This window comes from Gavialis gangeticus, unplaced genomic scaffold, assembly GCF_001723915.1.
Source record: "Gavialis gangeticus isolate Ggan-Ray unplaced genomic scaffold, GavGan_comp1, whole genome shotgun sequence".
NCBI lineage: Eukaryota > Metazoa > Chordata > Crocodylia > Gavialidae > Gavialis > Gavialis gangeticus.
This window is the reverse complement of record NW_017728993.1, coordinates 26,363,234-26,380,328: the sequence shown is the minus strand read 5'-3', so window position 1 is coordinate 26,380,328 and position 17,095 is coordinate 26,363,234. Positions and strand designations below refer to the sequence as shown.

General features: G+C 55.0%; 1 protein-coding gene across 6 annotated transcripts in view; it reads left to right on the top strand.

The window, feature by feature from the left end:
* The window catches only part of RNF220 (ring finger protein 220), a 241,196-nt gene that overhangs the window by 157,960 nt on the left and 66,141 nt on the right, over window positions 1–17,095 (top strand). For all 6 annotated transcript variants that reach the window (XM_019501425.1, XM_019501422.1, XM_019501424.1 and 3 more), the window contains exons 3-4: window positions 602–647; window positions 11,683–11,778. In XM_019501425.1, coding sequence (XP_019356970.1) covers window positions 602–647; window positions 11,683–11,778 — 142 coding nt within the window. The remainder of the gene's footprint in view (window positions 1–601; window positions 648–11,682; window positions 11,779–17,095) is intronic.

Genomic DNA, 17,095 nt, shown 5'->3' with positions numbered 1-17,095 from the left:
AGCCGCGGCGTGGCAGGAGCCAACCACGAGGTACTTACCCGCGCAGACACCGGGCTGGCAACATATTTCAAGCGCCTGGTTGCCGGCTGCAGGTGCTGTGCGCCGACAAATCGAATCAGGGGGAAATAATTTATTTCCTAATGCTGTTTGCGGCGTGTTCGCGGCAGAATTTACATGAGAGAGATTACTTTAATAAGCCAAACATCGCTGCCCGGGCCCGATCGCCGCCACCGCCACGGTGCGGGGACGTGTAATTGTTCGGGGGCTCACCTGTCTGCAGGGGGGAGTGGGATTAAATCTGCGGCTGTTCCCGCAGGGAAGAGCTGGGTGAGCCCCTCCTTCCCCACGCCGGGGAATAGGGAGAGGGGATCCACGTGTCCTCTCACCGGCACTTGCCTTCGTCTCCTTGTGTTTAGGGGGTTACCCCACTCTGCTCCCCCCTGCCCGTCGGGCCTGATCCTGGGCTAGCTCCGCTCTTGGGGTGTGGGTGTCTGACCCCCTGTGCATGCAGGAGAGCCTGGTTATCATGTCCCCCCCAGGGTATTGTGCCCGTAGGATGCTGTTGCTTGCAAGCTAACCCTCGTCTCTTCTCTCTTGGCAGCAAGAACTCCATCCTGAAGGAGGCCATGGCATCGGGCACTCCCAAGGTAAGCCTCCCGCTCCTCGCTCCCAGGCCTCTCCTGGGTGCGCCGGGCTAATTTCGGGCTTTGTCTGCGGCACGGGCTGGGCTCTGAACAGCCTGCAGCCAAAGTATGGGGCGGCCACCACAGCTCCAGATTGCAGCTAACGAGAGCGGCTCCGACACGTGGAGCTCACGCCATCAACCCGGGCATGGGAGTGGCGAGAGCCAGAGCCAAACGCCAGCTGGGGAGAGACAGGCGAGCGGCGTTGTGGGAGAAGAGAGAGCTGCCGACCCATGCCGAGAGCTGTGCTGCGTCTCTGGCAGATGCCCTCCTGCATCACCCACCCACCCCGCCAGCTCTGGGGCTGGGGACCTGTTGCTCTCATGCTAAGAGTTTGCACAGACATAACCCTGGGGTGATTGGGGCCAGACAAATGGATGGACAGACAAAGAAATGGGAGGGGGTCACTGATCATGGTGTACCCATTTCACAGGTTAGAGCAATGAGGCAAAGAGAAGCGGCTTCCCCAGGGTTGCACTAACACTAAGGTGCTCATTAGCACAGACACCCAGCTCCCCTCGTTTCCCACAGGCAAAGCCTCAGCACCTAGCTCGCCAGCCTCAAAGGGGCACGTGCACATACAGACTGTCTGCGGGGCTGGTGTCACCCCTTGTCACCTCCCAGGTCCTCCGGCTGCTTTTCAGGTCTTCCAGGGTAGAGCAATGGCAGGAGCATGTAGGACAGTGATCGCACTGCACTGTATCAGGGTAGAGCAATGGCAGTAGCACTTAGGACAATAATAACACTGCGCTGCATGAGAATAGAGCAATGGCAATAGCATGTAGGATGGTGATATCACTGCACAAGATCAGGGTAGAGCAATGGCAGTGGCACTTAAGACAATAATAGCACTGCACTGCCCTGCATAAGAAAGAGAAATGGCAATAGCATGTAGGATGATGTTATCACTGCACTGTATCACGGTAGAGCAATGGCAGTGGCACTTAAGACAATAATAGCACTGCACTGCCCTGCACTGCATAAGAATAGAGCAATGGCAGTAGCATGTAGGATGGTGATATCACTGCACAAGATCAGGGTAGAGCAATGGCAGTGGCTTGTAGGACAGTGATCGCACTGCACTGTATCAGGGCAGAGCAATGGCAGTAGCACTTAGGACAATAATAGCACTGCATTGCATCAGGGTAGAGCAATGGCAATATCATGCAGGATGGCGATAGCACTGCACAACATTAGAGTAGAGCAATGGCAGCACGTAGGACAGTAATGGCACTGCATTGCATCAAGGTAGAGTGATGGCACTAGCACGTAGGATGGCGATAGCACTGCGTTGCATCAGGGTACAGCAGCGGCAGTAGCATGTAGTATAGTAACAGCACTGCGCTGCATCAGGGTAGAGCGGTGGCAGCAGCACACAGGGTGTGATAGCGCTGCGCTGCCTCAGGATTGCTGGCCGAGGCTCCAGCCCCACATCACCACACACGTTTCCGCCATGGGAACTGATCCTCGGGGAGGGAACGGGGCTTCCCCAAAGCCCAGGGCACCTGGCCCACCCCCACTGTGGAACTGGAGCTCTGCCAGCTTGCAGGTTTGAACCCCCTGCCTGGCATCGCTCCAGTTAGGCTGGCCCTGATACCTGAAAAAGAGCCAGCGGAGGGAGACGCCGGGGTCTTGGAGGCTGCCTGCCTGCCGCACAAAGGAGTGAGGAAGGGCACGGGCAGGGTGGAGGTCCTGTGGCCGGCAGGCTCCCCTCTCCCAGCTCGTCAAGGCTGGATGCTGGTGACTCCGCAGTGCCGAGCGTGGAGCCGGCTCGTAGGGGCAGATCAGCTCTTTGGGGGCAAAGACCCCCCAGTCGCTGACAGATGCTGGACAAAGAGGCAGGGTGCGTCTCCCAGGAGGGCCGAGCTTTTGAAATGAGAATCTCCCTTGCCTGGAGCATGGGGATTAAACCGGGCTTGAAAGTTGTTGAGTGGAAACGAGACCTGTTGCCGCGCCTACCCCTCTCCTTTGCCCAGCTCGTCTGGGCCTAAGGATGTTAACTTCAAGGAGCCAGAGAGTGGGGACGGGAAGGGGGAGCTGGAAATGTCTCCTGCCCCACTCAGGAAAGCCTCTCAGCCTCTGAGGATTCAGGATTTCTTAGTGGCTTTTGCTTGGGGACGAGCCTAGCGTGGTATGGAGAGTGTGATCGGACCACAGCCCTTGCTAGGCCTGGGACGTGCCCGTGGTCAGGCATGAACCAGTCCGGTGACACCAAGAGGCAGGACCCATTCGCTGTCAATCTGACTCCGTTGGCAGCAGCCCGATGGTCACAGCCATGTGTCCCACCTCTGCCCTCGGGTCTGGAGGCCTCCAAATAACCCCCGGGAGTCAGTGGTCCTCCCCTGTGCTGCAGCTGCCAGAGCAAGGATGGCGTATCCGTACCGGTGGGGATTGTCATTGCAGCTCCAGCCCCTCTCCACCCGGGCAGCATGGCATAGCGAGCCCAGGTGCCGGCAGAGACGATGGTGCTGGAGGTCTCCCCACAGCTCTCCCTGCAGCCGGGAGGCACGTCCCGGGGATCTGGGGCTTTGGTGCATGCCCTGATGTGGCCCCATCTGTGGTTTTTGTGGTGTCCTGAGAAGGAAGGGCTGGACGAGGGGCGCCTGGGAGAGGAAAGGGAGGGCGGCGGGGGCCACAGATCCATCTGAAGGGATGGAGACAGCCCTTGCTGTTCCCAGGCTGGGGACAGCTGAGTCACAGAGCCGCGGGGCTGGCAGGGAGCGGCAGGGTCACATCCTGCTTGAGGCAGGATCAGCCCTGTCCAAACCAGCCCAGGCAAACCCCGTGTCCGACCTCGGAGCAACACGACTCAGTCATCCCTGAGACAACACACACCTAACCCCCTAACCTGGCACAGGGAAAGCAGGGGGGCTGCAGCCGCCGCTGTCCTGCTTCAATTAAATGTTGTCGATATTTGCTCAAGAAACTCCATGTGGCCGTGCCCCTGTTGCAAAGGAAAGCAAAACCCACCCCAGTCCAGACCAGTCTGAGCAGGGGGGAAGCATTTAGCATCTCTCTAGTCATCAAAGCGGAGACGCATGGGGCCAGATGGAGAGTGCACCCATCCCAGCCCTGCTCGTGGCAGCATCGGCGCAGCACCGCAGAGCCCAGGGAGCCGTCGGCCTGTGGAGCCTGGGCACGAGCGGCACAAGGGAGGGATGAGACTGTGTGAAGAGGGGGGCATGGGGTGGCAGCAGGGGAAGGCTTCTCCCCCCCGCCTTGCAGGGACCCCCTGACTTACAGCTTGTCCACCCAGCTCAGCCGCACCAGGGCCTTGCTCACACAGCCTCTGCTGAAGCGAGCACCAGGCCAGGATAGCTTGTGCTAGATGCACGTCTACTTTGGGTAGTCTATAAGGTGCACATCTACCCTAGTGTTTCATAGAATCACAGAAGTGGGGTCGAAGGGACCTTGTAGATCTTCAAGTCCGACTCCCCGCCTGGGCAGGAGCAAAAACTGGGCTCAAACGATCCCAGCTAGGTAGGCATCAAGCCTCCTCTTAAAGCCCCCCAGGTTTGGGTCTGTCCTGACTTGGCAGAGGGTGCCGAGAGGCAGGCGGCCAGCGTACAGCATGCAGCCCTCTGGCTGGGCTGGGATCAGGGCCGCAGTGCTATCGCCCTGTTATTTTACAGCAGCGTGGAGCAGTTTGAGGAAGAATTACTGCACCCGGCGGGGAATCTGACCACTAAAGCTCTCCAAGGAGAAAGAGCTTTGAAGGCAGGCGAGGCTGAGAGCCGTAGACCTTGACAAGATCCCTGCGCCAGCATGGCCAGTTAACTCCTCAGGGCCATTGTACGGTGGTCGGAGCAGGGGGCTGGGGGTCAGGACTCCTGGGTTCTTAGTCCAAGTGCTGCTGTGCCCCTGGCTCAGCAGGTGCCCTTAGGAGAGTCACTTAATAAGTCTGAGCCTCATCGTCCCTCAGTGCACAACTGAGCTATGGAGACAGATTTCCAGCGCCATCTTCTCCCAGGAGACACAGAGGCTTTCAGGGACCAGACTACCACAGGGCACATCAGCCAAGGCTGTCAATGCCCAGTCATCTGGCATTGCCCCGGGAGAGAAGGACAGGCTCAGTGTGCAGCTCCGACCCCCGGCATCTGCAGGAACAGGGGGACGTATCTTCATGGCCATGAGACACGCACACCTTGACTGGACACCAGCAGGAGCAGCTTTGGAAACCTGGCAAAGTTTCCACGAGGGTAGCGGGACCATCCCGGTATCAGGGAACTGCAAGCAATAGCATAAAAGCCGGCTGGGGGGACCGAGCTGCGGTACGGTATCACGCGTGGCTTTCAGGTTACAGTTCTCAAGTGATAACAGCTATTAGCAACACTCTGACTGCTTCCCCGCGGCGGAGGGGAGGGCGGGCGGCAGCCAGCATGTCAAGCCATCACCTCCATGCTAAGTGATAAGTACCTATTTAGACGGCAGAGTTAAAGCCCAGCACATCAGGCAGGAAACACTTTGTGCCAAAATAAGGAAAAAATAAAAATGTAGGCCATAGAGATGTATAAAACGCGGGGCGAGGGTATTTGTTCTGCTGACAGCAGCCGTGATGGATTGTTTAAGAAAAATAGACTCCCTGTGTTTTTCCGGGGCTATCAGAAAGCAAGAGTCCAGCACTTAATAGTCTCAAATGACTGGCCTTGAAAGGCAGCGAATGGCAGCGACAGCCGTGAGCCTCTTTCCTGCGATGACACCTGACCTGCCGATGGGAGATGGAGAAGGCGGTTAGGGTGGGGGGCGGGGAGCCATTTCCAGCCATTTCTGGCTGCACTCGGGATGGACACCTTCCCCCCCACCCCACCGGCACGCTCAATGGTGTGCACATGTAAGGTTTAGGGCGCTGCGTGTGTACCCCACCAATGCGCTGTTTGTACGTGGGCGTGCAGGCCTGCAGAAATACACTGCTCCCACAGATACACCTGGTTGTGCTTTTTTAGTCCTATAAGCATGCCCAGCACACTCTCGCACTCGTACCCCCATGGGGCATGGCGGTGCACGGCCGGGACACCCGTGCCATGCTGGTTCTTGGCTTTCTGTAGGAGCCATTTGCAGCCAGCACAAAGTAGAGCCCCCTCGGGCTGCTCGAACTGACCCGCTGAGCTCCAGGTACCATTACCATGAGCTGAGCAGTTCAAGGGACAGCGGTTTAATTTATTCAAAACCTGCCTATTGTTTTTAATTCATAAAAATCCTAGAGAAGTGGGGCTAGCAGGGAGCTCCAGAGATTACATCAAGTCCAAGCCCTTCCTGAGGCAGGATCAACCGTGTCCAAACCATCTCAGACAAACCCAACATTTAGGGCTCTTGTACATGTAACTAAATTTGTCCTTTCTTGTGGTTCAGCAGCGTTACTGTTTGCACGTGCGGGTTTTCCTGTTGTTTTAAAAGACTTTATGGCATTGTAAAGTAAAACTCATCCAGAAGTAATTTAGTTTGGCTTACCACAAATTAAAATTTCTCGTCCATGGTCATGCAAATGGACATGCAGTTGCAGTGCACGAAAGGGCAAACATTGTGGCATGTACGAGTCCTAATTGAACTGGATTTGCTGCAGGATGGTCCATTGCTGCCCCAGAGCCCTGCAGTGGCGGGGTCCCCAGGGCCAGAGATCCAGTGAAATGCGCCTCTGGGTGATGGGTGAGCACGAGGCCCAGGCATCACACATGGTTAAATGGGATCCGTGCCTCTGCAGGGGCTGTCTGCCCAGGGATTGCTTGTACTGTGTACATACAGGCACGCACACAGCACGCACACGGCATCACCCTCACGTGCTCCTAGCTCATCCTGCTCCTGCAGAGGCTCCTGGGAGATAACCTCCCTCCGACTCCAGCAGAAGAGGCAGCGATGGACAAAGCATGGGGCGGGGGGGTCAGAAGAAAGTAAAAGATCCCTACGGTGAGCTCAGCCAGAGCCACGGCCGCCCTGCGCGGCAGGAGGGAGGGAGCCTGAACGAGTATGCAGCCTGGACAAGATTGATGGCCTCGTTGCCATTAAGAAAAAAATTAGCCGGTGGCGGCTATCATATTAAAGGGTGAAGAAGCCGTGAATTATTTTCTTAAAGATCTTATCACTTACAATGATAATTTTACCTTCCAAAAGGCCACTTTTAATGAGGCGAGCCAGGCAAAAAGTCATGATTTAATGCCGGCTTTTTTTTTCCCAAACACATTTTACTGCTTTTTTGTCCATGTTTAAAAAGCGCTGGTGACCTTTTTTTATTTAGCTCGCCCCAGGTGGGATGCCGGGGCCGGTCCTTGGAGGGTTTATCACCTCTGCAGAGAGCGCCTTTCTCCCGCCGGAGAGATGATTTAAAGGGGCGTGAGAAATACGAGGCTGCGCTGCTGGTTGTGTGCAGCCTTGGCTTTGCTTTCCAAAACCGCTGGGGCCGGGCAACAGGCTCTACCCAGGGCCTGGCATGGGGTAGGGACCCCGGGCAGATCAGGTGCTGGGTTGGAGTGGACTGGGGAGGAGGTGTGATCTTGCTGGAAGTGGTTTCCCCATGCAAAAATGGGGGCAGTGAGCAGGGCGTGTCAGCAGGGCAGGGTGAGTGCTGCCGTTCCCAGTGGACATAACCAGGGGCTTTGGGCCACTTGGTGGTCGCATGTCTGCGCACATGCCAAGGTCACGTCTGCCATGAGCCTGTCATGAGGGAGCTAGGGGGGGGTGCAGTCAGAGCCTGAGTTAGCCCCCGCAAAACACTGGATTTCTCCCACCAGCGCCGGCCACGTGCATTGTCTGCCACAGCTCCCACACGAATGCAGCTTGGTTTGGCAATGGAGGTGGCCCCTAGTGCCACCATGCTACCCAAAAACACACGCGTACAAGGCAGGGGCCCAGCGCGGGAGCAGGGCTGGAGCACGGTCTGCCCACGTGCTTCACCGGTCTCTGTGCTGTCACCAGGTCTGCTGGCCCGGTCGGTCCCTGGCTGCAGACCCTTTCTGCTTCAGGGGTGGAAGATACAGTCCCAGCCATAGCAGTAGGATTTTGGGGGCACAGTGCTCCAGATGCACTCTCAGGGCTCTTCCGCCACGAACGCGGTAACGCAAGGACTGGTGCCGGAGCCAGATGTTGCCAGAGGTGGGCCCCGGGGATGCGAGTGACAGATGTGGAGAGGACTTGGGCTGGGGCCGTTTCCATTTGCATTCGGTGCCGTGCGTTAAGCACCGGCTTTGCTGTTTTAGGCCCTATCACAAGCGCAGCAAAACTCCTGCAATGGGCTGAGCGTCGGGGCATGCTCGCGTCCAGCTGCCAGCCCCTTCCCAAGCCTCAGGACCGAGTCTTCGGCATCTCCTCTCCCAGGCCACCACGTGCCAAAAAGGTTGCACTGGCGCTTCAGCTTTGGGCCTGTCCCTCTTTGTTACTCACCCTGGATAAATGATGGTGAGCATCCCCGCTCCCCCCCTCCGCTGCCTGGAACAAATCCATCTCCTTGTCTCGAGGTCCCTCAGGGGATGCGGCAGTGCCGGTCCCTGCAGCCTGGGGATCGTCGGTCATTTAACATGCAGGAAGAGCAGCTTTAGGACAGCTCGGGATGTACGTTGCTCTGTGTGGAGCCTGGGCTTGGATGGGGGTTATAGCTCGGTGATGCAGCCTTGGGGATGTCACATCACCCTCCCTCCAGAGTCTGACCAAGGGATGTACCCCAGGGTGGTACCCGGGTGAGCAGAGCAAGTTTGGGAGATACCGCTCAAAGGACGGGACATGCAGGCGAACCCAGAATGGCCAGGGCAGCGAGGTGTGCTGATTGCAGCCAGCGGCGCCAAGTTCCTGGCAGACAGCCCCAGGGCCAGTCCTAGCCCCGCGGCCGGAGACGCGACGTGCTCCCCGCAGCTCGGGGAAATGAAATGCACCAACGCAGCGCGGGGGACGTGTGACCGGGCGTCCCGCATGCTGCATTCGGCATGCCGGCGAGGTACTTAGCATGGAAGGGCTCACACGCAATTTAAAAATAGACAGTTTATTAATCTAAACGGCGAGTGTATGTAGAAGAGGCCTCGAGATTGACATCTTTGGGATTAGCTGAGCCCTGCGTTTTTCCAGAGGTCATCGCCATGGCGCTCGGGAGGTTTGTGGAATAAATGGGGCCGGCATCCTTCCCAAGCCCGCACGCTAAAAACTAATACATAACGTTTAATTTACTGTCTCCATAGCTCGCCCAGCCATTTTTCACATAATCGTATTGGATGAGAGCGGCCGGCAGCTCCGGGGCGGGGGGAGCCGAGCGGGTCTGTCAGTCCGTCTGTCACTGAGGCAGGGGAAGACGTCTGGGTTTTTCCCCCCTCCTGTTGAATAAATTGGAAGAGGAAATGTCTTTAACCCCCCCGCGCCGGGACGTCCCTCTGAGCTCAGGTGCAAGAGCGAGCTCAGACGGTGCCGGGTCAGGGCTGGGCTTTTCAAATCCCTCCTTGCTCTTGTCCCAGGGTTCAGGCAGGTCTGCTAAGGAGCCCTGCAAAAATCCATCGTCTTCACCCCGTGCAGCCCCTTGCCGAGGCAGGCAAGGCTGTGCTCGCTCCCAGCCTGGGTGCAGGTCCCGCAGGGCAGGGTCGAAGCTCTGCTGCGGCCGAGATCCTCACCCTCAGAGGCATTTGCAGACTCTGGCAGGGGTCAGCCTGCCTGCAGCGCAAGGGCCAGGCTTTCACCTGCTAACTGCACCAAGTCCCTCAAGGCGACGGGGCTTTCCCTGTAGCTCACTCCTTTGGTTTGGGGGCAAGCGAGACCAGGCAGCATCTTGCATGCAGGATGCTGCCGTGGATGTGGGGAGTATCTGAAGCCCCAGGCTGATGGGTCTGGGAGGAGGAGACGTGCCGGTGGTAGCGCCACACAGCCCGGAGCGATTGAGCCGTGCTCCGGCGATAGAAGTCAGAACCGATTTGGCCCCCGACATGAGATTTCAACCCAAAAAACCTGGATTCCAGCAATGCCAGTCGCCTCCTCCTCGTGCTGGGCATCGCATGGGCACAAAGGGAGCAGCAACCCCTGCCCCGTGCAGCTTGCAAACTTCCAGGGCGAAGCAGGCGCAGTCAGCTCGTTTTCGCTTCCAGAGGCCATTGTGCCCCAAGCATCAGGCTGGGATCCCAGTCCCAGCTCAGCACCATGGGCCCAGCACCCCACTGCGACCCCGGCGGGTCCTCGCCTGCCTTGCTCCCAGCCCAGTTCCCAGGGCCCCGTTACTTGCTGACAGTCCGTGCTACGGGCGGCTTCCCACTGCTCAGACCTTTCCAAAACGCCCCCCCAAAAGCACATTTTTCCATGTTTCACCTCAGCCCGGAGGCAAACGTTTCCAGAAAGTTCCTCTTTCTCCAAAGCATTACATCTTTTAATAGTGCTGCGACCGCACTTGACCTGTCCAATTCAGATGATAGCCTGGCTTCCCTTCACAGGCATTTGTGTCATTTATGGTTGTTCCAGCCGACGTCCTCCGAAACAAAGAGCCGGAGAGTCATATTTACAGTGTGTATTTATTTTTGCAGTTAGCTTCTTTTCACCGTCTCTTGTCTGCAGAAGTTGAACTGCTGTGTATTTGTCGTAGGGTGTTTTTTTTTTCCCTCCTCTCTCCTAATAAAAAGGTTCAGTTCATCTCTCTATTGTCAGCCTCTTCTGGTAATCTCCCATAAAACTTTGTAGTGCAGAGAATTTAGACAACCCCCCTCCCCAGATGATGTGAAGGTTATCAGCATGTTTCTGACTTAGAAAATGAGGGTTGGCAGGGACTTCAGGAGGTCACATCGGGTGTGTCTACACGTGCAGTTACACACGCCTAAACTTAATGTGCCTTTGTTTAAAGCGCGTTAAGATGACTTAGGCGTGCATCTAGATGTAGACTTGCTAATGCACATTAAAGCTTATAAAATTTAGGATGGCATAATTAAGTCTCATTAGTGTATGTGTGGCTGTATTAATGCTCATTAAGTGTCTACACGTGGGCTAATGTGACTTAACTATGCCAACTTAAATTTGGTACTTGCTTTAAGCAGGTATTCAATTTAGGTGGGATTAGCCTAAAACTACCATTTTTAAGGCACATTAAGGGCATGCATGTGTGGACATGCACCGTTAATGAGCCTTAAAAATGATGGTTTTCAGCTAATCCCGCTTAAAAGGGCACCTCTGAGTTTTTCCCAGTTGCTAATGATGAAGTAGATGGAAGAAGAAGCTAACGATGCTTCCCAGTTGCTAATGATGAAGCAGTTACAGCTCGCGGTGGGGCTCGTTTGTGAGGGTGCTGGCGGACAGTGCTCCTTCCTGTCGCTTCGCATTGCTCTGCCGTCCTTTGCCATATGCCAGGAGTGGTTTCTGGCATGGGGTTTTGTGTGCACATGTTTCACAGGTGTTGTGTGGCATCTCTGAGGCAGCACGCATGTGCTGTGCACGTTACTAAACCCCGGATAAATTCTCCAGGATGTGTGTGTGATCCCAACATCAAATCTCTCTTCCCCTGTCAGAGGAGGCTGCACTTATGCTTCCTGACCTTGGACTAAGAGCCTGGATGTAACCTCACTGCACGCTTTGGCGCGTGCTCTGTACGCAGAACGTCAATCGGGGTTATGAGAGAGACGATGCAGTGCAGGGTTTCTCCCCTGCTGAATCAACTTAGACTATGCACCTTTCTGTCCTCCCATGCAACACCTCTTACACTGGCATGCCCTGGGATGACCGGAGAGCATGGGAAGCCGGGTTACGATGCTCCTTGTTTGGGTGGGGGATTCCAGCCCTTCCTTAGGGTGCACTGGCAGCTGCATGAAGGGCCAGGGCTGGGGTGTGAGCAAAAGCAGCTTCCTGCCAGGGCTGCCTCAGTCCTACCCCCAGCCTTTGTGTGTGGCACGTACACTTTGCACGCCAAGAGGCCAAACCACCACCCTCAGTTCAGGCCGTCGCCCACTTGCTGGGTTTCTAGCCCCATTTATTGACCAGAGAGCAGACACTTCCAGTGGATGCAGGGGAGCACCGCACTGCTCACAGGGTAAACGTCTCCTTTGCTCCCTTTCTCTTGCAGTCCATCCTGTTGTCGGCCTCCATCAAGCGGGAAGGGGACTCTCCGACAGCATCACCTCACTCCTCGGACGATATCCACCACTCGGACAGATACCAGGTGAGAGAGCCGGGCAGACAGACTGGCAGGCACTGTCACACCCATTGGGCTAGTGGGGTAGGGGTATGGCAGGGGTATGGAGCCAGCAGCATGCAAGCATCACCGCTGGGCTGCTCTGCTGACCAGGTACCCAGGGATGGCTCGGTCCTTTGGGCATCCTTTTGGCCTGCATCTCACACCTCTGGAGCTGTAGCAAGGTGCCTCACTCCCTCTACCTCCCCGGCTCCTTTTAGCACAGGACTGGAAGCCAAGAAATCCTGGGCAGTAGTCCCAGCTTCTCCGACTCCCCCTCTTGATGTACTCTTGGCCTCATGACTTCCATGCATTACCTCAAGCTTCCCATCTGTGGCATGGGGATATCCATGATTGATGTTTGCAGGGCCCAATGAGTCCTCACATAGAAAAGCACCAGTTAGGATAAAGGCTGCGTCAGGCAAGTGACATTTTTAGCAGGGGCAGTCGGCAGGCCTCTGCCACATGAGCACGCCACGAAGCCACCTGTTGTACTGCAGCGTGGCACGTGGCCATACAGGTCAGAGTACGACCGTGTGGGCTTAGTGCAGCTCAGTGCAGATTCAGAGATACTTTTCACCCTCATTCATGATGTAGATTGAGGGCATAGAGCTGAGCCTGAATTATGCATGTATGACTCAAAGGGGTGGACATATCTGTATGAGATGCTGTAATATGGATGATGGAGCCCAGGAAAATGTTCCCTTCTTCCTCCCCTGTGTCCAAATTCCCTTCCCAATGGCACTGATCCCAGGCTGGGGATAGGTACCAGCCAGTCCAAAGTGGGCTAGTAAAGGTCCAGTAACTCACAGGCCATTGGGGCTACAGAAATGAAGAAGGGAAAAGGATACCAGCACCCATCCCTAGCCCTTGTGGGATACACAGCCTTAAGTGTCTGACTTCGAGGCACAGCTTTGGCGGTGGGAAGTCTGGCTCAGGTTTCCGTTGCAGTGATTGTTATAAAGCCCTGCTCCTTTTGAGCCCTCTGCATGTGTATGGCTTCCTAACGTAGTCGAAGTGATGACCCTGTGCAATACAGAGGGTTGGGAGGGTAAAAATGGGCTTGGTTTCACTGGGACTACCTAGTCCATTTATAGGTGGCTTCTGAATAATAAGTGACTGATTCTCAGAGCATCTAAAAGGGGCTTGCAGACCTCAGAGAGGAGGGAGGACTTGCACCCACCTGTAGCTTGCTGCAACACCGGCCAGTCAAGGTCAAGGGAGGTGCAGAGGCAGGTGGGGAGAAGGGAAAGGACAGCAAGATCCAGAGGACCCGAGCCTGCCCCTTTGAATGATGGGGTCTGTCCAGGCTGCTCAAGATCAGGTCTCACGGCGTGCAGACTTCTGTCTAAATGCTGCAAGAAATGTGTGTCCATTCCCATTCTGCCCTGCACGCTTCGAAGACCTTCTTAAACACAGGCTGGTAAAACCATCAGCCCTCCGACACAGTGCTCACGTCTTCCCTCCCTTACCAAATGGAGCCCAGATCCCCAATGCCCCAAGCCCTGTCCAGCAGCAGCTCATCCCCACTTCTGATATCTTTCCCCTCAACTCAGCCCTGCCCAAATAGCACACCTTCCTCCCCGGCTTTCTGTTCAAATGAATAAAGGCTGGACTAAATGACCTTGCAAGATCCCTTCCAGCCCGACTTTCTTATGATGCCTGTGCTTTTCTTGGAGGCTGATCCCACACAATGGCAGCGCCCCTGAATTCACAGCTTCGCCACCCCCCACCCTGTGAAACATGAGGGCCCTTCCAACCTTGTATCCAGGGCAGCTGTAAATTTTTATGGTGCCATACTTCAGTCCCCAGCTTCTCAGCAGAAGCCTCCTGCATGTGCTGAGTCCAGCTTGTCTCTAATGCATTGGAAGTTTGCGATCATGTTTTATGGAGGGTTGCAGCCCCTTCATGCAAATGCGTAATGGGAGCGATACGTCTGCACTGCAGGGAGAGAAGACCTCTGGGGCCTGATTTTCATTTATGCCGCGGCTGCTTTATGTTGCTCTGGCAGCGTAAAGGGAACTTCCAGTGGGTGCCAGGGCTTCATAAAGCTTCAATGCAGCCGTAACGATGCCTTCATGTAAATAAGGCTCTGGCCTCTCCACAATTAGGGGAGAGTTTATAATTAGCAAGTAAACTGCTCCCAAGCTGGAGAGCAGTAAAGTCATTTAGAAGCCGATCTCCCCGCCCTTTTGGGGGAGACTCCTCGCGACTTCAGGGGCTGCAGAACTGAGCTGTTCATATGCAGAAGTGTGCTGTGATTATATATGTTCCTTAGCGCTGCAGTGCCGGTAATTTTGCCTTGCAAGTTACTTAGGTTATTTATGACCTAATAGAGAACATACAATATATTAATAAAATGCTGTGCAGCACTGATTTCAGCTGTGTGGATTTTCAGAGGTGAATTCCCGAGGCTTGGCTTTATTGGCCATCACATCCTCCTGCCCAGCAAATGTTTAACGGAGAGGGAGATTTGGGAACAGCAGTAGAAAAATAACAAGGGTGCATTTGACTTCAAAACACTGAGCACTTCTCTCATCTGTATAGCACAAAATTCATCCAAGTGTCATCTGGACCATGCAGGTGCAGTTCCCAGGAAGGTCCTTTGGTGAGGACCCAAGGGTGAGGTCAGAGCTGCTCCAGGCATCATAACCCTGGAGGAAGTGGCAGGATAGGATCGCTGGCACCAACCTGGCTCTAAAGGGTGGACATGTCATGAGGTTTTCAGAGGACATCCACGCAGCATGGTGTAGTGCCATTGGACCTACCCACGCTAGCTCCGTAATCCGCCAACTCCAAGATCCATGGGGAATGCAGCCATGACCTCTTGGACTTGAACTCAGCCAGTTGTGAGCCGGTCATCACTGTCATCAGATGAATTTACAAGGGTTTCAGTGTCTTGAGTGATGGGAATCCCATGGGAAGAGCTATTTTCACGAGGCTGCAGCAGCTTCTGATCCAGCAAAAGGGGACAAAGCCAAAGATGAACCCAAGCTGATTTCAGGAAAGATTTGGGATCAAGTTTTTGGCCTGTAAGTGTCCATAATGCCCATCTGCTGATGCTCAAGAGCAGATCCTTGTAGATTTGATGCCTGCCAGGGCCAGCCCCATGCACCAAACTAAGATGGGAAAATAAGCCGTCCCTGAATGCCATTTGTTAGGCCTTTAGTCAGAAGGGAAAAGGGTATGAATCAGAGGTCGTTGATTCTAGGATCACGTACCTGGCAAGGCTTTGCACAGGGGAGAGCATAACCAAGCCTAACCGATTGTACAGGCCTCCCGTAATGCTGTCTCAGCCCCCAGCCCTGTACCCAACAGGGGGAAAATGAGACCAAACACTACAGTGAGCCACTCATCCTGCCTTAAAGATAGCATTGAAGACCCTTTCTCTGCAAGGCAAGGGCACCTGAACCTGTTTAGGGGGAGCCCATCGTGGGGTGTTTGTGGCTGAGTAATTAGCAGAGGAAGGACTAAAATCCTTGCCCAGCAGAGCTGAATCTTTCTCTGCTGTTTGGACCACAAGAGTGACAGCATTTACCCAGCTTGTAGCTTAATTAATTAAGGGTGTGGAAACAGGAATCAGTGACTCGGATTTCATCCCTGAGCTGCAAAACGGGACTGCGTGTTGGCTCCCAGGGAGGACCTGCAGCGTATTGAACGAGTCCGCTCTGCAAACGGTCCCTAGCTGCGTCAATCCTGAATGTTTCCCTATGGCAAAAAAATACAGGTTTTCTGCTTTCGCCGTAGTAGAAACAGTGAAAAGCAGAGACTAGGCCAAACATGTAGCTGTGGCTTAACCAAACGAAAGCTGGTGTTCAAAAGCAACCGTGAAGTTTTTTGTGAAAGGAAGAAGGATCGGGGAGACGGGTTTATTGGGATTGAAATCGTGCCCTGCTGTGTTTGTAGCCAACGCAGAGCAGCTGCCTGCTACTTGACAGGCATCTGCAAACAAAACTGCGGAGTGAAAGGCAAAAAATGGAAAAAGTGGGGTGGAGGAGTGGGAATTTCAATACACCCACATTACAATGCAGTTAGTGCCTGGCCTGTATCTCGGCCGGGGCAGATGGATGGCAACGCGCCAGTTAAAGTTTGCATTAGAATTTCTCCTGCTACGAGCTTGAGCTTGGGTGCACTCAACACCTGGGCACTCGCACCTCCCAACACGGGGGGCTGATCTTGTAAATCAGGGGCTGGGGCCTCAAAGGGTGGCAGCGGAGCAGGGTGCACCCCCAACAGGCCAAATTCCCTCTTCTTTCATGAGTATCATGGCACATGAGCCCCTCTGATATCCATCCTAGCCGCCTCAGCTACCGAGCTACTGACCAAGAGCTTAAAGCATCCTTTATTATTTTTGTAGAGCTTCATTTCCACTTCCCTCTCCCCACTTTCATGGGTTCAACCTGCCCTCGTTTTTACAGGCCTTGTCTTTGCTCTTCCTACTCAAGGATAACATGCAACTGCTCCCCGCCACCCCGGTAGCAGTTGTGTGCTTGAGTGAGAGAGGGGAGATGAATTCCCTTTGGAGCCCACTAAACGCTGAGTTGTGCGAGAGCTCAGCACGCAGAAGGACAAAGACCAGCTAATTGTGATGCTGCAGGTTCTGGCTGGAGTCACTAAGGGATATTCCACTGACGACCTGCGTGCATCAGATCATATGGATAAAGCTTCTAACAAGGCACCAATAAAACACACGCACGCCTGGCTTACCGTACTAGAACGAATCTGGCAGCTGAGGCTTTGCTTGAAGCAAGAATTACTCTTTTTTTTACACAAAAAAACACCCCCAATAATCTGCATTTTACTTCCCTCGCTGCCGCTTGAGCCCATTGCTCCTTGTCATCTGCTTACACTAAAAACAGTGAGAGGTGTTTCCCTGGGGTCAGGGGCAAGTTCTCTGTAGACCCCTATCATGATGTATGATGGGTCTTGTGCCATTGGTGGGGTTCGCCCCATAGCCCACTGTTGTCTAGGGAAAACCTCTGCATTTAAGCTGCAAGAGCAAGGTGGCAGCCACTGCGGGTGCCTGGAAACATGTCCCCGAAGGCTTCGGCAGTGGAAAGCCAGTGCAAGAGCCTCGGGTTCCTTCCCTGAGCTCTTGCTGCTGAGGTTGGGTTGCTGCGGGGTGGGCTGGGGGCTCCTGTGTGCAGGAGGGGGCTGGTCCCGTGGGGGGATGCTCGTGGCCCGTGGGGAGAATGCTCTTGGCCTGCAGGGGGATGCTTGTTGCCCCGTGGAGGGATGCTCGTGCCCCATGGGGGGGATGCTCGTGGCCCGTGGGGGGGATGCTCGTGGCCCCGGGGGGGGGGGG